Source organism: Xyrauchen texanus, chromosome 8 (assembly GCF_025860055.1).
Source record: "Xyrauchen texanus isolate HMW12.3.18 chromosome 8, RBS_HiC_50CHRs, whole genome shotgun sequence".
In the NCBI taxonomy this organism is placed as follows: Eukaryota; Metazoa; Chordata; class Actinopteri; order Cypriniformes; family Catostomidae; genus Xyrauchen; species Xyrauchen texanus.
Window position 1 is genome coordinate 12,819,834 of NC_068283.1, and position 25,944 is coordinate 12,845,777.

Sequence of the window (25,944 nt, forward strand, 5' to 3'; positions counted from 1 at the left end):
GATTTACTCACCTATTTGGTAACTTTTCTTATGTATTTATATTCCGTATATGTACACTGGCGGACAAAAGTTTGGAATAATGTACAAATTTTACATTTCGAAAAGAAATTGGTACTTTAATTCACCAAAGTGGCATTCAACTGATCACAAAGTATAGTCAGGACTTTACTGATGTAAAAAAAAAAACAACACAATCACTATTTGAAATTTTTTTTTAATCTTATTTAGACAGGCCCCATTTCCAGCAGCCATCACTCCAACACCTTATCCTTGAGTAATCATGATAAATTGCTAATTTGGTACTAAAAAAAAATCACTTGCCATTATATCAAACACATTTGTTTAGTCAAATGAAGCTTAACATTGTCTTTGTGTTTGTTTTTGAGTTGCCACAGTGTGCAATAAACTTAAGGTCAATATTAGGTGAAAAATGGCAAAAAAGAAACAGCTTTTTCTAGAAACTTGTCATTCAATCATTGTTTTGAGGAATGAAGGCTACACAATGCTTTAAATTGCCAAAAAACTGAAGATTTCATACAAAGGAAAACACTACAGTCTTCAAAGACAAAGAACATCTGGCTCTAACAAGGACAGAAAGAGATGTGGAAGTTCAGATGTACAAATAATCAAGAGGATAAATACATCAGAGTCTCTAGTTTGAGAAATAGACGCCTCACATGTCCTCAGCTGACAGCTTCATTGAATTCTACCCGCTCAACACCAGTTTCATGTACAACAGTAAAGAGAAGACTCAGGGGTGCAGGTCTTTGCAAAGAAAAAGCCACTTTTGAAACAGAAAAACAAAAAGAAAAGGTGAGAGTGAGCAAAGAAACAGACATTGGACAACAGATAATGAAGGAATAGAGTGTTATGGATCTTAACACATTGAGCTTTTGTGGGATCAGCTAGACTGTAAGGTGTGTGTGAAGTGCCCGACAAGACAGTCACATCTATGGCAAGTGCTACAGGAAGTGTGGGGTGAAATGTCACCTGAGTATCTGGACAAACTGACAGCTAGAATAACAAGGATCTGCAAAACTGTCATTGATGCACATGGAGATTCTTTTAAATGAGAAGTCTTTGAAGTAGTTTTTTTTTTCAAATTGTAATAGTAATTTTTCATGCTATTAATGTCCTGAATATACATTGTGATCAGTTGAATGCCACTTTGGTGAATAAAAGTATCAATTTCTTTCCATAAAAGCAAAATCTGTACATTATTCCAAACTATTGGTGGCCAGTGTGTGTGTGTGTATATATATATATATATATATATATATATATATATATATATATATATATATATATAAAAACTGATCAGCCACAACATTAAAACCACCTGCCTAATATGGTGTAAGTCCCCCTCGTGCCGCCAAGACAGTGCCAATCCGCATGTCAGAAAAGCATTCTGAGATTATATTCTTCTCACCACAATTGTACAGAGCGGTTATCTGAGTTACTGTAGACTTTGTCAGTTCAAACCAGTCTGGCCATTCACTGTTGGCCTCTCTCATCAGCAAGGCATTTCCATTCACAGAACTGCTGCTCACTGGATGTTTTTTGCTTTTGGCACCATTCAGAGTAAACTCTAGAGACTGTTGTGTGTGAAAATCCCAGTAGATCAGCAGTTACAGTAATACTCAAACCAGCCCATCTGGCACCAACAATCATCCATGTGATTATCTAATCTGCCAATCATGTGGCAGCAGTGCATAAAAATCATAGATTTATAGAGTTTTTATAGATTTATGTGTATCTTACAAATCTATGGTTCCTTGATAACATATGTTATGTATACTTTATTTCTCGCAATTGCAAATGTATTTCTCTGAATTTTGGCATATCTCACACACGGGACTCACACATGGGACTGTTTATCTTGTAATTGCGAGGGGTCTTGTAAATGGGACTATATTTCTCAAAATTGTGAGTTTATCTCTCATAATTGCAACTTTATTTCATATAATTGTGACTTTATATCACAATTGCGACTTCATATAGTAACTGCAACTTTATTTCTTGTACTTGCGACTTCATATCCCTTTCAACTTTCACATGTGACTTTATTCCTTGTAATTGTGACTTTCTCATAATTGTGACATTATATCTTGCAATTGCAACTTTATTTTTACAATTGCAACTTTATTTTACAATTGTGACTTTATTTCTCATAATTGTGACTTCATATTTTGCAATTGTGACTATTTCTCGCAATTGTAAGTTTATATCTTGCAATTATAACTGTGTTTCTCCTTATTGCAACTTTATATCTTGCAATTGCAACTTTATTTTTTGCATTTGTGACTGTATTGCACCTTTCTTTCCTGCTTTTGTGAGTTTACATCTTGCAATTGCGTCTTTCTGGTAATTGCAACTTTATATAACACAAATGCAACCTTTTTTCCCCTTGGAATTGCAACTAAATATTGCAATTGGAACTTTCTTGCAATCAATTGTGAGTTTATGTCTTGCAAATGCAACTTTATTTCTCATATTTGTGACTATTTCTCATAATTGTTACTTCAAATCATAATTTTGACAAACAACAATTTAAATTTTAACTTTATTAGTCTTAATTACACCTTCATATCTCAGAATTTCATACCCAGAATACTCAACCCAGAATAAATGATCGCGCAATGAAGATGGATTACGGGAGGTCACACAGTGCAGAGCCTTTTCCAGCTCATCATGACCGGGAAGCCATGAATGTGGAAGACGTGGTTAATGACTGCTACCGGTGTCTCCCTCACTGAAGGTAATTTGGGGAGGGGAATAAAATGAGAGAACCTTCGAGAACCAGTTCACTACAGTCAAAACGACTGTGTTGCCATGGGAGGGAGGGGGGGGGGGTGACCAGTTGCGAAATACATGCTATGTGCGACAAGGGTCTCGAAGGGACAGGCAGCGGCTGGAGGAGCCCGGCTGGTGGATCACAGGACTAATTAGTCACACAAATGGGGCAAGCGTCCACAAATCGATGTATGTCCTGCACTAGTGATGACCCCCAGAAACGCTGTCTAATGAGCGTCTAGGTGTGAGTCGCCCCTGGATGACAAGTGATGTTGGATGAGCGACCCCAATGTAGGACGTGCGTCCAGGCAGATCGCAGAACAAATAACTGACCCGCTGGGCATGTTGCGGGGGGCGCGGTGTTTCGGACTCTAGCCTCCACCTCCCAGGATACCATGCCCACCATGCAAGTGGCAGGTAGAATGGTATCTGGTGGGGCGGTGGAGGTCTCGATTGCAAAACAGAGATAGCTTGAGTTGGGCTTGATGTTTTCATCGTGTGAAAAAAAGTGCACAGCAAGCCTGTCTAGAGTTGAAGTATTTGGCACTACAAATCTACTCTGTCCAGGCCACAAAAGGTACCCCCTGAACCCTCTAACAATAAGGTAAACCAAACAGCTAATATTTCTCGGTTGCCGATGTCATAATTCCATTCAGCTGGTGTTAAGCAGTGTGAAAAAAAGGCACATGGATGCATCTTTCCTTCCGAGGGAGAGCGCTGCTACAGAACCGCTCCAACACCAACCTCAAACGCATCCACCTCCACCATGAAATGACTTGCAGGTTCGGGAGTAACGAAGATGGGTGCAGTAGAAAACCACTCCTTTAATTTAGAAAACACAACCTCAGCTCACGGGGACCAACAAAAGTCAGTGTGTGTGGAGGTGAGGTCCGTCAGATGTGCTGCGAGCTGACTGAAGTTCCTTATACATCTCCGTTAAAAATGAGAAAATCACAGAAACCTCTGTAATGCCTTGCGAGAATCTGGGGTTTGCCGGGTCCATGCGCACTCCCTCGGACGGAACGATGAACCCCAGGAACAGAACCGACTGTGCATGAAAAGCGCACTTCTCTGCCTTGAGGAACACCCGATTCTTTACCAGTCGCTGAAACACCTGCCTAACGTGCTGCACATGGTCCTGGATATTCATGGAGATCAGAATATCATCAAGTCAGACAAACACAAAACAATCGACCATGTCTCTAAGCATATCATTCACAAGCCCCTGGAAGACGGCGGGGGCGTTGACCAATCCGAAAGGTATAACAAAGTATTCAAATTGCCCCCTATGGGTGTTAAAAGCCATCTTCCACTCATAACCCTTCCTAATCCAGAAAAGGTGATAAGCTTTGCGCAAGTCCGACTTTGTAAAGATGGACGCTACCTGCAAGAGTTCAAAGAATATTCAACAAGTACATCAATGGCAAAGGATAGCGATTCTTCACCGTGATGTCATTCAGCCCCCAATAATCTTTACAGGGTCTAAGCGAGCCATCTTTCTTCTCCAAGAAGAAGAACCCCGCCCCTGCTGGTGACGAGAAAGGGTGAATGAGACTGGATGCCTGTTGATGACCTTCCTCTGGGAGAGCCGAGAGGAAATACAGCCATCCCCAAGGCGGCGAGGTGCCAGGAAGCAATTCAATTCAAAATTCTGTCAGTTCTGCAAAACACAAGACAGGAGAGGGGAAACAGCAGTGTTAAGACAGTGGGACAAACAAAAAGGACTCCAAGCAAGAAGAGTGTTGGTTGACCAGTCTATGTGTGAGTTGTGTGTTACCAACCAAGGATGCCCCAACATTACCGGTCCTGAAGGAGATTGGATCAGGTAGAAGGACAACAGCTCCATGTGATTGCCAGAGATGAAGGTGACCAGCTTTGTGGATTGATGGACAGCGGTGTGCCACTTATGGTGTGGGCGGTGATGCGTTTATCCAAATGGACCATAGGAAGTCACCACTTAGAAGCCAATTCCAAATCCATAAAGTTCCCTTCAGCTCTGGAATCAACCAAGGCAGAAACCATGTGACAGGTAGATCCATACTGCAGCTGGGCTGGGAGAAGTGTCCGAAGTCCAGGGATTTTGTCCAAAGGTGTAGCGCTCGCCACTAACCCCTCTCCTACAGATAAGAACTCAACGGTGCTCCGTGGTATGATAAGCAGTGCAGCAGGGATGTCTGTTGTCCCACATGGCAGTGCCCCATTCGCCAGCCCTTCCGATGAAGAGCATAATTACACAGGCCAACTTCATCATATCCAACGTGAAAGTGGAGGGCTGTAACATGAAGAACAGGGAACATTGTGAATGGAATGTGCTGCAGGATTCAGCCTCACCTGAATATAGGGCTGGAGGGGAAATGCGTCCAGATGCCAGCTCGAGATTCGTAGAATCCACCATTGAAGCTTATTGAGGTACAGAACAACACCCGTCTGAGATGTGCGATCTTTCTCCCGAAATGCGGGCAGAGACAAGGTGCCATCCGTGAAAGACCAGCTGACATGCAGCAATATTGGAAAGCAACCACACACCTGACACACAGGCAACCAACAGATACACGAGACAGGACCAACTAGACAAAGAGTGTGAGGTTAGTACTCAACATCAAACAGCAATCTAGCAAAGATACTAAGAACACGACAGGCTTAAGAAGGGAGTGAATTAGAGAAGAACAGGTGTTGCTCGGCACGCTAATCAGTGGCATGATCAGTGTTCCCCTGGGAACAATCAATGTTCCCATGGAAATGACGATCCTGCATGCCGAAATCGATGACCTATCTCAATCTGTGACTACAGGCCGCTGTCCAGTAAGTTTTCACGTGAGAACGCTTCTGGTGCTTGTGCTCAGTGAGCATCACCGCGCGCTGACAAATGACAACATTTTGCCCCAGACTCTATATTTTGGGTGATGGGGTGGTCATTGATGTAGAGAATAGACACATAAAGAGTTGGGTCCAAACCAGTATCATGATTGCCATGATTATCATGATTAGCTCCCTAATTTTTGGAGTGTTGCTCGGAGATGGGGAGGGTGGCAGCCTTTGAAGAAGGGTCATTTAGAAGACTGGGGAAATTGATCTTGTTTGTGGGTTAATGGGGCGGATATTTGCTGTTTCTGGATGTGTGATTTTATTATTAGATATTTTTTTATTATTTATTTATTGTGTCTATAATGATGTATGACCACTGGGATGTTGATGGGGGCCAGGGTGGGGTTGGGGATTGGGAGGAGGGATAATAGAGGGGGTTAATTGTTGATTCTGTATTTATATGTTTTCTTTTTCTGTCTTCAATATGTAAATCAATAATAAATTGTTAATCAGAAAAAATTGTGGTGTTCTTAATTGTATTATACAGTTTTTTTATTGTTTATTTGTGCACGAAATACAGTTATTTGTAATAGTTGTGTTATAGTCTTTGTTATTCGTCTTACATCTATTCACCACTCTTACTCTGATGATATATCCACATTGGTCTTCAAAAAGCAGGTACACCAGTTCTGACAGTGGAATATAAAATTATATTGATATTACAGGTTACCGAAATCTGTTACCCCTCTTTAATTTCAACTAAGTGTGTCTAATATCACCAAATTAATTCAGGTGATTTCTAATATCTTCAGTGTTATCCCCTAATAGATTTATTCATATGGTATATAATGAAGTATAGAAAAACAGCAGGGTCACCAAATCTGAGAGTAGAGGTTACCGATATGTAGAATGATTTGAATTCATGCAGTTCTCAGAGTAAGCATGTGCATGTGAACAGGCAGTCTCTTTTTTTTATACATATGTTTTGAAATCTATTCCCTCCCTAAAAGAACCGCCAACCAACGCTCCAGTCATATAAGCATATTAAGTAAGAGTTTTGTTTAATCTTCCACTAGGGACAGTATTTCATATTTTTCTTTGTTTTGTGGTTGAAAGCACTTTTTAATTTGATTATTTTACTGCCAAATGCAACCAGTTACATTATACCTAAATATGTTTAGTTTCTATCATAGGTTATGCAATCCCATATTTTGATGGAAACATAATGACCTCTGGACTAAATAGTCCAAACTATATCTGTATGTAATCTAAAGACGCACTTGACCCAATCCTACTACTTTACTAACTGTCTCTCACTTCCTTCTCTAAGTGCACTTCTCTGAGCAATTTGAAACTTAGTATTGCAGCACTTCTCATATTATTGCATCCTTAGGATTAATCAAATTTGCTGTATTCCTCATTGTAAGTCGCTTTGGGTAAAAGCATCTGCTAATTGAATGAATGTAAATGTAATGTCTCGATACTGATAAAATCTTGTTACTGTCAGTGGAAGTATGAGAGCACTGATGCAAAATAAACCAACATAACCCTTGACCACAGACTGATCACAAAACTGTCCAGTCTTTACAGATATCCAGGTGTTTAAGTAGGCTAAATTTACTTTTTTGCGATCATAGTTGGAAGTAAAATCCTCTTTAACACTCAGAACTAGACTTTTAATTTGAGTTATTAGTTCATTATTATGTTTATTAGAATTCAGTCATGCAGAGCAAGTATAATGGCTTGCTACAACTAAAACAAACAGACTTGCTCTGAGCATTGAAGACATGTTGCTGCCTGCTGCACAATTAGACATCTTCACAATCCCCTTGAAGTAAATCTAGACAAATGGTGCTGGGGAGGAGGAGGGTTTCAGATAGACAACTCTCATTGTGCACTGCAGTGAAACCAGCTGAGGCAATTAAAAGATCAGAGAACCTATCAGCTTGCACCATGTAGAGTTTCATGACTGAATTTAGGACCATAATAAGGAAAGAGTTCTCCATATTTAATTCAGAGTGCATGCAATGGTTTAGGTGTTAGGAGCACAAATCTTTGTCTCTTGTTTGTTCTTGGTGCAATCTGATATCCTTTTGTTCATGGTTTTACATCTGTTGGCTGTAGCTTTGTGCCTACAAATCCTCTAGGCTGTTATAGTTTAAAAGAGTTCATTCCACTCACATCTGTTTTATTGAATAACATTGGTTAATTATTGTTGGTTATTTATAATAATGTACAGACCCACAAAGATATGACAACAAAGGCAAAACTGGACGAGCCAACAGATCTGCTCATCAAAGCTCACTCTATTTCTACATTACATTTTATTCTGACATAATCTAACATTATAAGCTTTTTTTTGGTATTGTCTTTGGCTATAATTTATCCATACATGTTTCCCTGAAATCTTCCTCCAATAAATGAACAGATTTTCTGTTTGAAGGAATTGTTCAAACAGAAACGGAGTACACCAACTCTTGTACTTTTTTTACGTAAAGCTGACATAACACCAAATCTGTTATTCATCAGGAGTGGGTGCATTTCCTTTTAAGCGGCTGCCTTTTGTTAGCTGTGTTATCCCGAACAAACAGGATTTTAAAGAAATGTAAACCTAGAAAAAGAGTTCATAAAACAAAGAATCACAGTTTGGCATGTGAGAGTTAAACAAGCTATGTTCTTTGGTGTGTTGTACTGTGTAATTTTATGTTGGTTCTAAAGTGTGGTCTACAATTCATTTAAGAAGGCAAACAAAAGCAGCTCCCATCTTTAGTAATATTTTGTAATGATTTGGTGCAAAAAACATTTACCAACAAACAGAATGGTGGGCTAGAGGAATCAAGATAAAAAAAAAATTAGGTCGTGATTATACACACATGGTCCCTAATCAGGCTAATCAAGCCTCCAAGAGGGATAAAGGCCGATTGCAGAGGATGGTGCGGGTGAGAGAGATCATTTATGGGCATGTCTGTCATGTGTGTGTTTTTGTCTTTTGTTGAAGTTTATCATTCAAATATTATTTATATTGCCAAGCCGGTTCTTGCCTCCTCCTTTCCATTAAACTGCGTTACACTGGTGCCGAAATCTGGGAAGGAGGAGGGATGCTCGTCGTGGAGTCCTCGACACTGCCGTCCACCCCGGGGTGCGCCGCTCCCATCCACCGGGGGATGGAGTAGCCCAACCGCTCGGACGCGGTGAACAGCCGCCGTCCGCAAGGCGAGTGGGGACTGGACTCCCCGACCGCCTGGAGCGATGGAGCCGCTGCCAGGGGCGGAGGAGAGCCCTGCCATCCCCCAGAAACGCGGAGGGGTCGAAAGAAGACCGCCGTCCGCGCGGGGAGGAGGGAAGTGACTCCCCGACCGCCTGGAGTGGTAGGCCCACTGCCAGGGGCGGAGGAGTGTCCCCATGAGTCGCCGGGACGCCGAGGGGCGTTCTGTCCACCAGGGGTCATGGGTCTGACTCTGGTCCGCCCGGGGAGGAGCGGCTGTCGTCCGCCTGAGAGGGTGGAGAAGTGATCGAGGAACATGCGACGGTGTATCAGAGAACCGGCGAGTACGTTTTTTCTTCATCTCTCTCCGTTGGCCTTTTCCCTATCTTTTAAATTTTACAGTGTTTCTGTTTCCCTCCCCTTGTCCCCTCCCTCATCCAGGTAGATGGGGATGACCTGCCGGCAGATGGGGCGGAAGGCACACCCTCCCCCAGGGAAAGGGGGGGGGGGATGTTCGTCATGCCGGGAGCCTCCCGGCCTGAGAGAACGAGGGAGGAATGTGACAGGGCAGGGCCGGATCGAGATTATATACACCCGGTCCCTTATCAGGCTAATTAAACCTCCAAGAGGGATAAAGGCCAACTGCAGAGGATGGTGCGGGTGAGAGAGATCATTTACGGGCATGTCCGTCATGTGTGTGTTTTTGTCTTTTGTTGAAGTTTATCATTCAAATATTATTTATATTGCCAAGCCGGTTCTCGCCTCCTCCTTTCCATTGATCTGTGATACAAAGTGCTAATTGTGCATTTGATTATCAATGCACTTGTTCACCGGCGGCATCTGTTTAGTTTGAAAGTTGTAATTTTATGCAGCCGGCAACAAAATGTTTTCTACTACAGTTAAACAAAATGGAAATATGATGTTTATTTCCCCAAAAGTGCAGGGGAAGATGGTAAAAAAGATTAATTCCAATCCAGATTGGTTAAAAACTAAAATGATTTGCTTGCTGCAGAATTTATGCAGCTTGTAGTGCATTATGTATTTAAATATTCAAACATGCATTTGTTACTTTGAGTACATAATTTGGAATTATGTCATAAGAGCCGTTGTCACTCGAAGCAACACCGTGCCATTCAAGAGGGGGAAACCCTGTTGCAATAATTTCCTGTAGTGCCTCAGCTGCTGCTGTCTGACTCTTCATCAGACTCCTCTTTAATGTCATCCAAGATGAGCTCATTGAGGCTCTCCAGCAGACTACCCTGACTTAGGCAAGTGTTTACAGTGGATCCACTGCTTATATGAGCAGGGCTAGGGTACACCACCCGTGGCTTCCTGTTCTTCTGTCTGCTACGTGGGTGGACGCATTCGGTACCAGGCACATGGGGCTCTATGTAAGACAACAAGCAATGTGAGTGATTATAGTCATTAACTTCCTTGTAAAATGTAAATGCTTAGGATCTAAAGGCAACATGAAACAGCCCTACAACCCTACCCCGACAACCCACACAGCCAGATGACATTAGTCAAACAGAAAAGTAATTTCAGAGGGAGATTTCATGAAATATTACATATAAAGATTGATGAAATATTAAGAATATTTATATATATATATTTTTTTTTTGTGTGGAAATAACATGACACTGATGAATCATGCACAATAAAACCAATAACTTAAAAAGAAAGTATAGACCATTTCAAGAATGTAAAAGACTACAAAGAAATTAGAACGCTCCTATTACAATCAATGAAGCCGTTCAATGAAGCTGTCTTCATGACCCGCGGATAAAGGATTTTTTGTGTTCCTATTTTGCAAGTCGTTTTGTATAAAAGCTTCTGCTAAATGATTAAATGTAATAGGAAATGACTTGTGCAGCTTCAATCGTTTGGGAGCGATCTATAGTCACTTTTAGAGCTCTACCTCAAACGTACAATTAGTTGGCAATACATAAATTGCGTTCAGCTACCAGATAAGACGTTTGCTACAGTTGTTAGTACTGCACGAATCCAGTCGTTACGCTTCAATGCAGCAGTTCATGCCACCATTTGCGGTAGCTTTTTCTGAGATCTAAAAACTTTAATTTCCGTTATTTCCAGCATTAAGGGAGCAACCAGCCACTGAACAACATAGTCCCATTTTAATAATGACATTTTATGACAGTCGTGTTAATGTTAGTAATGTTAATAGTGTTAAAGTTACTATGAATGAAGTGCCTCCCGCTGTTGCTTTAAATGAGTGTGACAACTAGCAGGAAATGTTCAAGGAGCAAGACGTCACTTCCTTAACCCAACGAATATTCCTTGAAATGGTCTATACAACGGTGGCCGTGAAGTACAAAACAAAACAATAAATAATAAAACACAACGGCAGACATGAAAACACAACAGGCGTTCAGTCGAAATGGAAAGCGTAGGTACCATAGCTTCTCACCTGATTGGCTGTGTGGAGAAGTACTTTCCTCAGGACTGGTTCTCTGCCCACTTGAATTCCTTAAAATTGTGAGTGGTTTGACACTCAATAAAACAGTAATGGGACACTTTATATCACAGAGAACAAAAACAGCGAGCTATGGTACGATGTTCATCTACGGTGTGTAAGGGACCGTCAAAAGATTCCACAAACTGTGTTAAAACGCCAGTGTCCAAGCATTTATTCAACTGACTTGCATATATGAACATAACAAACACTGTTATTAAAAAAGCATTTTCACATTCTAAAGGTAGCAGTAGAATGCCGGCATGATGGCTCACTTTCTACATTTGAAGTCAGCATGTCCAATTATCAGTACAGTGTTCAATTATTTTAGAAAACAAATTGCTGAAATTTTACAAAGGTATTATTTTCACATTGTAAAGGTTGTAGAAGACTGCTCTTAGATATGCTGATTTATTTTAGTTGAGATTTTCCCAGGATGTGGAATTATGTACTGTACAGTATTGTATGTACAGTGTTCAATTATTAAAAATACAAAAACAACAACAAAACAATGTGAGTTAGTCATTCACACCACTGGTAGCCTGCTACAAACTATGTAATGTAAAAGTTACATCTTGATGAATTTTAGTGATGTTTTTTCTGAAATAATTGACTACTGTATCCATATAATTATATATACACTCAATCAATTGGCAGCAACCAGAAACGTTGTCATTTTTTTTTTTTTTTTTTTTTAAACAACAGTGTTTTTTAAGTTAGAACATACAAGTTGAATGAATGCCTGGACACCACCGATGTTTTAGTGCAATTTGTGGACTTTAAGACAGTCCCTTACGCACTAGATGAACCACATGACCATAGTTGAACATTGTTCCTTTATTCCCGAGAGAGGAAGTTTTACAGTCGGTGATCTTTTGGCACTGATTTTGATATAATCAGTGAACCAATCCTGAAGAAAGGACTAGGTCTCATTCACACAGCCAATCAGGTGAGATGGTATGATACCTACCCTGTCTGTTTCTTCTGAATTGCTGTTGTGTTTTCTGTCTAGACGTTGTGTTTTCTGAATTGCTGTTGTGTTTTCTAACTTGTTTTGTTTCTGGATTTGGTGTTGTGTTTTATTATTTATTGTTGTTTTTCTGAATTGTTATTTTGTAATTGGATTTGCAACCACCATACTATACAGTGCCAGTTTTGATTTCATGATGACTAACAAACAACCTGAATGGAAATAAACAGAATGCACAAGGGTGTGCAAGACCTCTAGTGGTCATTGTGACAAACAGCATCATATTACCCATTCTATTAAAACAATCTTCAGCTAAGCAGCTGTGCTGATTTTTTCTTCTCTGTCCAGGCATCGTCCTGTTCTTCCTTGGTGGCACAATTCTTGTTGGGAATATGGCTGAGCGACAGCCGTAACAAGGGGAGCATCCATCCATCCGACCAAAACCCCTAGCAAAAAAAACTAGTTTATACAAAGTTCCAAATCATTATCAAACAAAAAAGCATTACCATGTCTACAAAACATTTATAAGCTGAAAAACACACTATTTGCTATATTTTACATAAAATGAATGTCTTACATGAAGGAGCGAGAGCAGTTTGGACAGTGAAACTCGGCGAAACCCCACATTTTGTCAGCTGGTACAGGGTCATACTTTTTTTTACATCTGTGACAGCGTGACACCTACAACAAACCAAAGTTCTCATACATAGCTGGTTATTGCACATGCTCCTTGATAACTGCATACAGATTAATATTAAAACAATGACAGAACTGTGCCTGGGGACCAGACTTAAAAGTACTGTAAGCGATTTTATCTTGGAAAAGTATGCAAAAAATGTTCCTACTCCCTTAAATATATTAATGAAATAAGTGTCCTGAGATATCTCGCCAGTCTCTGTGAGTATACATGCTCTGTGTATACAGCAAACAAAAATATGTCTGTGGACCGTGGACACTGACTCTTTTCACCTCGTATGCTCGTTCTCATAGTGTTGTATTTGAAGCAGATCATTGAGGCTATGATTAATATTTTTTGTAGTTGAGGGCGCTATTGTGCCACTGTTGAATTTGACAGCCACAGGAACAAACAATGCTGCTCTTTTGCTCGGTTTTGGTCTCAAAATTATATTTTCAACACAAGACTGAGGAAAGTTCTAAATTTACAGACCACACGTGCTGTCTCAACTGTTAGAACACGGCTGTGTATGCATATTGCTGTTAACCCTTTAGACCTGCTATCTATTTAATTGTATATAATAGGGTAGATTTATTTTGTTTGTTTGACGCTACGACTTGTAGTATACTGTAGTTTTAAATAATAAAACAATATGTCTGCTTAAGCTAAATAATTACATTCTGTTTTTGACATTTTTAATTTTGTATTATTTTATTTGTTAACATAAATGGCGGAAAAAATATGCCTAGCTTCTGTCCTGCTTCAGCATGCATTGTAAAACAGGTGTTCCCACTGTGGCCACTGGGGTCAGTGTTTCTCATTTCAGTAAGCACAGACCGATTTTAGCTAAAGAAAAGTCAACCTACTGTTGTCGATTTCACTGTAAGTCTATGTGGGCAGCACAGGTGTGGTTAGAAGTCTTACCCTTTTCCTCTGTGGCACATGTCTCCACCAGTCCCTATCACAAGACTCGCAGGCAAACTGATGTATGACAGCAGGGATCTGGTTTTCCTGCGCCTGGTCAAACATTCGTTTGTTCGCCTCCGTTAGCTCTAGAACTCGTAGACAAGCCCCGAGCTCCTGCAGGCATGTCAATGCTTGTTAGTCCACAGTGCTTACAATAAACCTTAAGCTCTTCAGTAGGGCTGGATAGGATACTTAAACAAACCTCAGAGTAAACAACCTACAGATACGAATAGCTTCCTTATAGTTGTGTTTGCATATTATAGTAATCTGAGACTGGAAAAAGTAATCTGACATTGAAAAAATTACACACATCACCTTTAACTGTTTTTTTGGTGTATAAGGAATATATGCAGAGAATGCAAAGCGACTAACCGCTATATCCTTGTCATCATTTGGATTTTTTTTGGCCTGAGGTAGAAGAAGAGAGATTCTGTGTAAGACTACATTGTAACTAGATGTTTTGGTTGACCTGTAAATCCACATGGACAAACTAGGAAACTCCTTACTTGTGCTGAAGGACGGGCACCACTGGATCCAGATGGCTTGGGTGGCGATTCTTCCTATACATTTGTGATGATTATACCTTAATCTAATTCTACATTTAAAAACCAGGTAGACAGCAATAACTGGTTATTTCATCTTTTCCAAAATAAGATTTGGATGTTACCTGTTGTCTTTCATCAGCTTTGAGTTTCATAACCACATTCTATATGAAAGTATAGAAAGTATTAATTGGTAACAGTATTATATACACTACAGTACCATCCAGCTATTTGGACACAACTCATCACTCTTGATTATGACTATTTTCCACCGTTTAGAATAATAGTAAAGTCATCAAAACTATGAAATAACACAAATGGAATTATGTAGTGAACAAAAATGTAAAACAAATTGAAACTCTCTGATAGATAGTTAGTTGTAAGTAAGTAAGTAAGTAAGTTAGTTAGTTAGTTAGTTAGTTAGGTGGGGTGGGCCAGTCAGTCAGATGGTAGGTAGGTAGGAACCCCCCACACACACACATTTAGATCTGCCCATGCTATGCCGACAAGCTCGTTCACCTCTTTTTCTCTACCCTAGGGATGGGCGATACCACTTATTTTCTTTTCGATCTGATACCAAGTACTTTTAGGCCAGTATCGCCGATATTGATACAAATACCGATACCTCTAATAAACTTCTTTACTTACATTTTTTATATATTTATTGGCCTAAACAGAAATGATTAGGCTGCTTTGTTATTCTTTTTAAAATGTGTTTGTATAAGCCACATATAAAGCACCAGAATTTACCATAGATATTAATATATGGTTACTATTATTAATAAAAATAAGTTACCATGGATACTATAGTAATGGTGTAGTAAAACCATGGTCAACTGCATCAAAACCTTGGTTACTGCCAAAAAAAAAACAAAAAAACAAACAAGGTCACTACAGCCGTGGTTACTAGTCATGGTTAATACAATATTACTACAGTAAATCCATGGGTAGTTTTCATAAGGGTATCATTTATTAACGAGGATTAAAGATCATTATCAATGTTTTAACACCTCTGAATTTAAACAAACCAGTAAAAATGGTCACACAAGCCCATTAGAATACGTCATGTCTAGGTTTGTCATTAATTGGTGTGAATAACCTCAGATGCTGTTTTTCTGTGATTACCTCAGGAAAGCACTGCTCCCTCTTTGAATGAGTGAGTAAGCGCGGACTGACTGAAAGAGTGTTTTAGCTTTTCTGCGCGTCACGATGAGCGGAAGAAAAAATAGTTCCGGTGCCTGTGCAACAATTCGCTCATATAATTATTTTTTTCCTCTTCGATGCTTATGAGATGCATTAATATTCATGTTAAAAAACAACAACTTAAGAATCGATATTTTTATGTGAGGATCTATATTCTTGATACCACTTTAGTATCGATCCGCCCATCCCTACTCCACCCTTACACCTGCACCATACCTTTACTACAGGGTCATTCAGCGCTGTCTTTTCATCATCATCCAGTTCTAAATACAAGAAATACATTAAAAGGGTATAATAAAACACACAACAGCCTACACACATATTCATAGAGAAAGAGTCCACATCAGCTTTGTACACTTTCACACTCAAAGACAGTTGTTTGTGAGAGGTTTGCACTTTACCCCTGTCATCATCTGCCATTAGTACGACATACGTCGCCACCATTGGATAGTTGTTCCCGTAGCGTTGCATGAGGATCACAGCTTTGTCAATCTCAATACGGCCATGAAACATCTCTCTCAGTCGCCTGACACTCTTTTCCAACTAAATAAATCATAGTAGTAAAAACGATTTACATTCATTTTTATTCTTTGTTCAGTGTGATATGTTATTAAATATGGCTCATGATTTTATTGCATATATTAATTAATAAAAAGGTCCTTCTTCATGAAAAACAACGTTTTTTATACCAACATGCATAAGAAAGATTGTTCTACTTCATTGCCATTGTAGCCTACATTATTTTATCCCTAATAAAATATCAGATTATTGTTTGTGTAGCCGAATAAAACATAATATACCTCAACTTCTTCCCTCGTTCGATTCATCTTTCAGGTTGGTTGATTAAGTATCTGGTATGAAAAAACAAATGTGCTGGACCGATTTTAGTGTGACACCGTTTTCCTCAGCGCGGTCAGTCTGTTCAGGTTCACTTTCAGTTTGGGCCGAAATATCAGAACGTTACCACTAGAGGTCGCCATGGTACACGGTAAGGAACAGTAAGAGGACTCTTCAATGTCAAGAAAAGATACAGTTCAGAAGAGCAGATTGCTGAATAAAAACAAACAGACCAATAATAATAATAATAATAATAATAATAATAATAATAATAGATGAAAGGATCGCATCATTATGTAACTGACTTCAAATCCCAGGGTTCACTAAACACATTTCGGACACTGAGTTCAGTGCAGCGCACGTGACACAGACTTTATCTATGAGCCGGTCTGTCAACAGCACTCATGTCTGTACATGTTGCAGAATGGTCGATTTAGATGCATTCTGTTGGTGCATTTAAATGTTTTCTGGTGTAAATGTCCCAGAACTGTTCAGCGCCTGTATTTGCCTCTGTTTTCATCTTTCATCACGCAGCGCGCGCCCTGCTATATTAAGGCAATCAGATTAAGATTCGCAGCCTGGAATCCCTTCGACATACTGAGTACATGTATTATTGTGTTTAAACGTTCTCCTTGTAAGGAGAATAAAAACCCCACACTTTATATTGGTGATAATGTTACAATCTAATTACATTGTAATTCTAAATAAGTAAGTTGGCTAGTTACAGTACTTGTAAGTGGTACAGGCTAATTATTATGAAAAGCTGCTTACACACACACACACACACACACACACACACACACACACACACACACACACACACACACATATATTGAAATTAATTATACTGTGGACACTGAAAAATGGGTGGCCTTAACATGGTTAGACGTGTTTTGGGTTTTAACCAACTCAGTAATTGCCCTCAGTAATGGTGTATGTAGGCTTCCTAATGTGTATTATTGTTATTGTGATTTCAGAAAGTAAATCAACATTAACTGAAATCTATGGGGACTCAAAGAGTTTTGGTGACAAGATGCTCCTCTGCAATTGGTTTGGCGGTGGCTGTCAGTCTTGCCAAAGACGAATTAAGACGCTTCCATGGTAAAAAAAAAAAAAAGAAAGAAGGAAAAAAAAAAAGGTTATGGGCCAAATATTAATGAATGTTTACAATGTAAATAGCCTTTTAGAATTTAATTATGTCAGATGTTATAGAGAGCATCATTACCCAGTTTAATATAATATAATAATATATAGTAAAATATAACATAGGCTAATAAATTGAGAGCTTTTAAGCTGAAAGCACTGCTGTAGTAAGTCCTTTTACTTTGGGGTTATTAATACAATTATCATTTAATTATTTATAAACACTATTAAAATTCGTATTTTATCTAAATTACACAATGATGATTAATCGACTTTATAGACATTACAGTTCTTATCGTCTGTTAATGCTGATATTCTGTAAAGCTGCTTTGAAACGATGTGTGTTGTGAAAGGCGCTATACAAATAAAATTGACTTGACTTGGTCGGAAGTAACATAATATTGCCACTAGATGTTGCCATATTATAGAGTTAATATGAGCTGTAACTGAATGCTCATCCGGGCAATTCTGTTTCCTACATACTTTTTATCGTGTTCTGTTTCTTATATTACTATTTTGTCAATTTGATCAGATAAATTAAGTGTTGAAAATTGAAGCGAGTTCATCCAAAGAAAAATGTGACTATATGAAAACGTGCTTGTCGGCACATGCATCGTGTCTCCAACTTCATAGTTGGGAATGACAGAAAATTAAAGGTCATACACACAGTACTGCGCAAAAGTCTTAGTCGCACTTTATTTTTCACAAAAATATTTGTCTTAAAACGGTAATTTAATATATTGTGCGTTTTAGTGTATCAGTAGGAAATGTTAATTTAGATGTCAACATTCACTTTGCAAATACTGTAGAACTGAATAGAAGAAGAGCTAGGAGTCCTACATCAGATGTGTGGCCCCCACAGATCCCAGATCTCAACATCATTGAGTCTGTCTGAGATTACACAAAGAGACAGAAGCAATTGAAACAGCTGAATAGATACAAGAACTGCGGCAAGTTCCCCAAGAAGCTTGGTACATCCTATCTGCCAACAACCAAGAAAAACTGTCCAGGTGTACCTAGGAGAATTGGTGCTGTTTTAAAGGCAAAGGTGGCCACACCAAATATTAATTTATCTTTTTTTTATGTTTGCTGGACTTTTTATTACATCAATTGATAAAGGAAATCTATTGATGTCATTATTTTTGAAGACATCCTTACTATGCAACATTTGCATTTTTCAAGAACGCACGCGCACGCACACACAAAACCCTTCATCTAGTAAGTATATAGGCTGTCAAATAAAATACATTATTGCACAATAAACTGCATCTGGGTTTTATTTATTTTGGACTCTGTAGCTACAATGTCTGTGCCCGTCTTAGTAAGCAAAGAAAAAATATATAGATATTATTTACATTCAGCCGATTAATCGGTTATATGCCGTTATTCATTGTTATTTCAGTTGAACTCAGTTAATTATTTTAATATTTGCAATCAATTTGTGAAGTGTTACCATAAAGTGTTACCATTGATTCTGTCAGTTGTGGCCACAATGAGGAATCTGGAGAGGAGAGAAGCTCTGGAGAGAGCAGCCGGCGAGACGCTGAATACATCCCTGGAGATCCGACAGCTGGACGCCACCTATGATGACTCCATCAGAGAGTGTGTGAACAGCTTGCCAGGCCAACGAGTGGATGTGTTAGGTGAATTTGAGGGTTTCCTTTACAAAAATATTTCCTTCTTTCAATAATTCGTATAGTGGCCAACAAAAGTTTAATAGCAATGTCACCAGTAGACAATAGTTCAGTGTTCAGCGAGTGGATTATTATACTTCATATTTTGTATTTAGATGATGCAAGTGATCTGATCAATGCCCTGTTTGATTTAGGCTCTTCCTCACTGTTTTCCTCATAAACAATGCAGGTATGGGTAGGATTGGGCCTTTGGAGTGCCAGAGTGTCAGTGCAATGCAGGAACTCTTTAACACAAATTGTTTCAGTCTGGTGAGACTGGTGAAAGAAGTGCTGCCTGAAATGAAGCGGCGTTAGAATGGACACATTGCGGTGATGAGCAGTGTTTTAGGCTTCCAGGGTAACACTATTTGCCTCATCTACTATAATCAGTACTATTCTGCTGCAAAAATTCACTCTTTAATAAATATTAAAAGAAAATCAGGTATGCTTTTCAATGATGTACAGAATATGCTGCCTCTAAATTTGCAGTTGAGGGATTTTGTGAGAGTCTGGCTCTGCAAGCTATGAAGCTCAATGTCAAGTGAGTTCACAGCATGACAAATTACCCAACCACAACTGATAAAAAGTGCTAGCTGTAAAGAGTTGTAATTTGCATACTTTGCAATACTAGTATGAAAACTGTATAAAAGCAATAAAACACACAGTCATATGGTGACGTGAACCTCTGGCTCATACCTGCAACCAAATCACAGTTTATGAATAATGATTGTTTTAAACAGGTTTCCTGAACAATCACCCTATCTGTCATTGGTTGAAAAGCCAAATAGTCCAGCTCTAAATTCACAGAAGTATTGCTTGGTTGGTCTTGTCGGGATCAGACAAACAGAGCAATATTTTCAAAGCTCCACGGAGTCACACCAATACATTGATAACTCTCAAAAATCAGCTTATTTAAAAAATTGGCCAAAGTAAGAACACCGTGATTGCATGACATTTGAAATAATTGTATTATTCTCTGCTTTTTCCATGAAGAGGCATGCACAAAACACGTAAGTACATTGGATTAGAATAAGAATGCCTGTTAAGTTGTTTACATGCAATGCAAAATTTGGGTAATGGGCAAAAATCTACCAGTGTCGATTTGTGTAGACTTAAAAGGTAGTTCACCCAAAAATAAAACAATTCTATCATCATTTGCTCACCATCATGATGAGCGGTCTGATACGTGGATGTGCGGTTGTTACTGAGAAATATCAGACCGCTAGATGGCGCCACTGACCAATCAGAATTGAGTATTCCAGACAGAGTCCTGTAATAATTAAGCATAATCGGTTTAAGAACATGAATGTAAACGCACTCAATGTTTACACTTTTGGGGGATCTGTGCATATTAAGAAGGGATAAGACAACTAAATCACACACGTCAGCTTTAAATGTAGTAGCTGTGTATGTGCTTATACACCCATAGGATGACGTTAGTGGATCCAGGATCAGTTATAACTGAGTTTAAGAGGAAAGTGTATGAGGAAGCAGAGAACATGGACCTATCAGAGACCGATGAGGAGACAGCGCAGATCTTGTGTCAGATCTACCTGCCAAATTCTCACAAAGTCTTCACTTCAATTGGGCATACACCTGAGGAGGTGGCAGAGGTGAGATTATAGATGCTCTGCTTTTCTGTTGGTTGATCGTGTAACCAAATGACATGAAATTGTCTCACATATCTTACAGCAAACTCTCCAGATGATCGTGTCGAAGAACCCTCCATTTCATCATCTGACCAATCAGTTGTACATGCCTCTGACTGCCATGAAGCAAGCTGACCCTACAGGGTGACTACCCATTTGGATTGGCACCATTCACTTCATTGTAAGTGCCTCACTGGAAACTCAGTTTTTGCTTTTTTAAAGAAAAGGAGGGACAAGTTGAAATGTATTTTTGTGGTAATCAATATTATACCACAAATGCTGTCCAACGAGCTTAACTTGTATTGAACCAATAATTTTCTTTTAACAGATGTAACCTTGTCACAATGGGCTAACATTTTAGATTAATCTCAATTATGGGGTATATTTGTGCCATGTTTTCTGATTGTTTAGAAACAATGAAACGGATTGAGCTACAGGCTTGGAATTTCAAACACGTTTCTCTTCTCAAGACAAATTTCTTTTTTGCCTTTTGCACCCATAATGTCTACGTAACCCCCATAAATTTATATATAGGGTTTGTAGTCTATGTCAATACTAATACTAAATAAAATTCCAATTAAGGGCCGTCATCAGTTTTGAGCTATGCAATGAGAAATGGAAAGCACCACCACCATCACAAATGTAGTATGTGTGCAAACAAGATAAAATGTTTTGGAGAGAATTGAAAAGAACTGGGAGACCGGGGCTTGTTGTCACAAGCACTATATCTTAGTAAGAATATGGAATCAAGTGTTCAATTACACAAATGTGCGTATCTTCTTGCGGTGGTTTTGTTGTCTGTTGAGTTGAAACAACTAGATTAAAATCTTTTACTCTGCCCTACTGAACACGGAAAACTCTTCCTCTAAAAAGGAATCTTCTAAATAATTGTCTCTTCAATACTCTATTGGATAATATATCTCATTTTGATGTGAGGAAGTGAGATAAAGAATAAGACATTAGTAGAATGTAGTTCCTAATGCTTTTATTAGAAGTAACATATTTTACAACTTTGTAGAAAGAAACTGTGAAAAAAAAAAAAAAACTGTTTATATACAATGAATTTAAACTACTTTTAAACAAGTAAAAGAAATTAATAATAAAGATAGAAAATATCTATGGCTGTTCTAGTAATGCAAGACCAAATACACAGTCACATTCTCACCTTAATAATGCTAATAGAAAAGTACATTTACTTTCAGTTCTTTTTAGTACATAATCATTTTTAGAAAATAAGACATCTCATAAACAAGTAGACCTAAAAAAGGCAAAACATATTTACAGAATGGAACTGGAATTTCCAAAAAATATCTGAAGCACTGTATCATGGGAAGTGAAAGGTTATGAATAAAAGGAATACTTATGGTGTGTTAGCTAAGCTTAGTACTCATGTGAAATAAGGAAGAGGTCCAGAATGTGAACCCTCCCGTGAAATATGGTGAATGAACATTACATAGCACAAATTAACAATAGATCAAGTACATCTTAAACATACCTTAAAAAGAGAAATATATGGCACTTTTTGTGTGCCACAATCTTGTGAAATGGGCTTGTTCCTCTTGAAAATAGCAAAACAAACTTGAACCTATGTAACCTATGATCTGCTTAAATGCAGGTCTTACATTTGGGAAAATTTAAGACATGAACATATTGGCGTTCCAGAAAGCCTGGGGCATCACTACACAGTAGTGTTTCCCTCTCTCGTACTTTCCGAGCAGACACGACAGATGTCATCGTCTAGGCTGATGGGGTGGGAACTGCTAAAGATGCAGAGAACACTGCATGCTATATAACACCTCCCTGAGGAGTGACAGAGCACTAGCAGACCATTAGCAACCCCGTTAGCCTTGTACCCAATACACAAAACAGAGCCGAGGACATATGCTCACTACCCCAACCCAAAGAGCTGGAATATGATTAGACTATATGGAAATGCTGGACCTGAGGGATCAAATGACATCGGATATCAACCAGACTACCTTGGCTAAATAAGGACCTGGAAGAAGACTTTCAGCCACAGCTGTTCAGAATTGAAATGAAGTGTTTGTGAAAGATCAGGAACGTAGTGAGATCAGGAACGTAGTGAGATCAGTTCCGCAGCAGTCAGCAGCTCCACAAGCGCAACAATCAGGAATGTTTGCGGAGAGGAAATGTCTGTCACATGAATAGTGGTGCCGAGCCACAGTCTATTAACACAGCTTAATACATCAATGTTCCACAGAGAGCTGTGGCTCCAAAAATGTGGTTATAAAAAGAATCTTAAAGAAAAATAAAACACATTTACACAAGGCAAGACTATAAGGCAGTGACTGGCAGATTTACCCTTTGGCAAATGCCCTTTGCTGAGGGGATTCTGAGACTGGAGGTGTGGCACGTTAGCCAGCTCGGGTCGGTGAGGTCACTGAAGGGACTATATGCTTAGTAAAATCATTCCCACTGATACAACAACAAAACACTGAAAACATTCCAACCACTGGCCATTTATGAGAGGCGCATGTAGAGGCGCTATGAATGCTGAAACTAGGATTTCAGGGTTTTCTTACTATCTCTTTCTCTGTCAAGCTTTTCCCACTGAAGTGCTACATTCACACAAATACTTTTACAAAAACCATCACTTTAAATTTCACTTGTGCCAATTGGTTTATATATATGTTTTCATGTGCCAATCTTTTTACAGAAGGCCAGCCTAAATAAATAATATCACTAAAATTCGAGAGACTTCCATCTCATTTTGTTCCAATCTATCAAATTCATAGATTCTGACTGCATTTATTGTGGCTGATGGAACCGTGGGCGGAACAGGCGAGCTGAGCAATCTTAGGAGCCTGAGGAGACCTCAGGCCTCCCACATAACAGATTGAGCAAAGTGAGGCCACTAAAAGAAAACAGCGACAGAAAGTGGGTGAAAACACCCTCAAGGCAGTATGAAAAAACACGTAGGACAATAAATAAAAAGAAAGGAATTTCCTTCAACATTTGACTTTTCTCTCAATCTAATTTTTTAAAAGTTTGTTAGTTTCAAGAGCGTCCCCAAGTCTTTGAAATGAAAGACGTGGTTTTCTTCTTCATATACTTTTTCTTTATAATTAAAAAACAAGTTCATATGTGACAGAATGTCTTACTTCATTCAATTGTCTTTCCTTTTTAGACAACACAAATTTCCCTTTAATTTTCTTACTGCAGACTCCAGCAGACGGTCTTCTTGACGAACCAACCGTCAATCCTAATCCAATTAAAATCTTGGAAATGGGCTGACGGATAAGTAAAAAAATAAGCCCTAGAGCGAGTCTTCTCCTCTACTCTCCCAAATGTTTCGGGTAGGATGAGCTGTTCAAGCAAACACCTGCATCTTCCCATTCGACTCCTGCACGTGGGATATCTGGGTTTGGGCGGGTGCCGTGACTGCTGGGCTAGGGGTGGAGTCAGACCAATCGGACACACACTGTGGGGAGGGGCTTGACCAGGGCTCCGGAGACTCTGGGGAAGGGGTCAGGTAAGGGTGTTCGCTGGGCACATGCAGATAATGCTTGGGTGTGGCATCCATGGCGGAGCTGTAGCTGTGCTGGGAGGGTGGTGTTGGGTAGTCCTCTGGGCCTGCGGTGCTGCTGCTTGCCTGTGCTAGTGGTGCCTGAGATGGGACAGCTTGGGTTTGTGAGGCCTGAGGGGCTGCTGAGGCCTGTGGAGTCTGAAAGAAGGCTGGAGGCGGCTGTGCCTGCTGCGGAGTTGGGGGAGTGGAGGAGCCCATGCGGGTGAGGTTTAGGTTGGTGAGCATGTGGCTGTGAAGCTGCTGCTGCGACTGCTGCTGCTCTGCAATGGTGGGCAGTTTGACCGGGCTAATGGAGGGCGTGTTGGAGACAGGTGTTGGCTGGAGTATGGGCTGCTGGGTGTTACGAAACACCTGCTGCTGGTGCATGAGCATGCTGGCTTGTTGCATGGTAGGCGTCTGAGGGAGCATTCCTGCTTGGCTGCTAACTGGATGCACCATACTGATCATAGGCTGACTGCACTGAGAAGACGCTGCCATGCGGTTGTGCCAGTCAAACGGCACGCTCACCGGACTTACCATGCCCATGTTGAGGCTCATCTGGCCTGCATTCAGCACATAGTTGTGAGGTCCCTGGTTTACGCTGCCTCCTTGCATGGCCACCCGCCCATGCATGGAGAGTCCGCCATCACCCAGGTCACTCAGCTGAGCCAGGGACACAGCAAAAGGACTGGTACCATCCATGATACTGCTGTGCACCATGGGAGTGTTAGGGACAGACATAGAAGAGTGGAAAATGCCAGAAGAGGGCATGGCAGCTGGAGAGGTTGGATTGGTGACATAGCCGGCATTGCTAGTGCCGCCACGTGGCGAATCCAGCGAGTCTACAGGAGACAGCGTGACAGAGCTCTCCAGCAGAGCACTCTGCATGTCTAGTGTCAGCCGTTTGTTGCGGCTTTTGGCAGAATCTTTCATGCCGGACATGTGCTGCCCGCCGATGCCTTTAGCCCCTGGGCGACGGTTCTTCTTGCCCTGTGGGGTGCTCTTCAGCCCTTGCAGGAAGTTACTAGGAGGGCACATGAGTGGTGAGAGTGTGTGGGTACCAGAAAGATGGTGACCAGCCCCTCCGTGGCCCTGTGGGCTTCTCACAGTGTTATATTCATCCAGCAGCTGCACTATATCATGGTGCATACGGTCCTGCGCAATATCTCTGGGGAGTCTGTCCATGTGATCCGTAATCTCTCGGTTTGCAAAATGAGCCAACAAAATTTTCACAGCCTCGCAACTACCTTCCCTTGCAGCCAAGAACAGTGGAGTCTCCTCCTGAATATATAAAAGAAAATGTAAAAATTAACAACATGGCAGGAGATTTAAAAAATTGTGTCATTGACCAGTGCAATTCACAGTAGCACAAGATTTATTCTGATGTGTGCAATTCAAATAAATTAGCTACAGGCAAGCCACTTGCAGGTTAATTTCAACCTCTGTGGCGCTATCGCAACAGTTGCCTGTTTGGACAGCCCAT

General features: G+C 40.0%; 3 protein-coding genes across 3 annotated transcripts in view; 1 reads left to right on the forward strand and 2 right to left on the reverse strand.

Annotated features, from left to right (window-relative positions):
* Nucleotides 1-6,922: 6,922 nt before the first annotated feature.
* Nucleotides 6,923-16,567, reverse strand: LOC127647904 (shiftless antiviral inhibitor of ribosomal frameshifting protein homolog). The gene is made up of 10 exons (XM_052132427.1): nt 16,434-16,567; nt 16,035-16,176; nt 15,850-15,896; nt 14,556-14,594; nt 14,395-14,448; nt 14,261-14,296; nt 13,847-14,002; nt 12,824-12,927; nt 12,535-12,692; nt 6,923-10,190 (listed from the first exon to the last, which is right to left on the reverse strand). Exons 1-10 carry the CDS (start codon nt 16,458-16,460, stop codon nt 9,979-9,981), a joined length of 975 nt encoding a protein of 324 aa, XP_051988387.1. The 5' UTR covers nt 16,461-16,567; the 3' UTR covers nt 6,923-9,978.
* Nucleotides 16,568-17,471: 904 nt separating this feature from the next.
* Nucleotides 17,472-24,190, forward strand: zmp:0000001048 (retinol dehydrogenase 8). The gene is given in 8 exon segments (XM_052131803.1): nt 17,472-17,571; nt 19,095-19,251; nt 19,442-19,644; nt 19,729-19,748; nt 19,751-19,827; nt 20,716-20,899; nt 20,979-21,116; nt 24,119-24,190. Coding segments are annotated over 8 exon segments (948 nt in total). The 5' UTR covers nt 17,472-17,474.
* The window catches only part of LOC127647535 (neurogenic locus notch homolog protein 2-like), a 47,563-nt gene continuing 43,532 nt past the window's right edge, over nt 21,914-25,944 (reverse strand). The window contains exon 33 of the mRNA XM_052131814.1: nt 21,914-25,742. Within this exon, the coding sequence (XP_051987774.1) occupies nt 24,267-25,742 (1,476 nt within the window). The 3' untranslated portion in view covers nt 21,914-24,266. The remainder of the gene's footprint in view (nt 25,743-25,944) is intronic.

Excerpts from the sequence above, each read along its gene's own strand:
- LOC127647904 (XM_052132427.1), bottom strand. The coding sequence starts at position 16,460 with ATGAATCGAACGAGGGAAGAAGTTGAG. Across the intron at positions 16,177-16,433 it reads GAACGAGGGAAGAAGTTGAG|TTGGAAAAGAGTGTCAGGCG; the intron begins GTATATTATGTT and ends TGATTTATTTAG. Across the intron at positions 12,928-13,846 it reads ATGTGCCACAGAGGAAAAGG|GTGTCACGCTGTCACAGATG; the intron begins GTAAGACTTCTA and ends GGTTTGTTGTAG.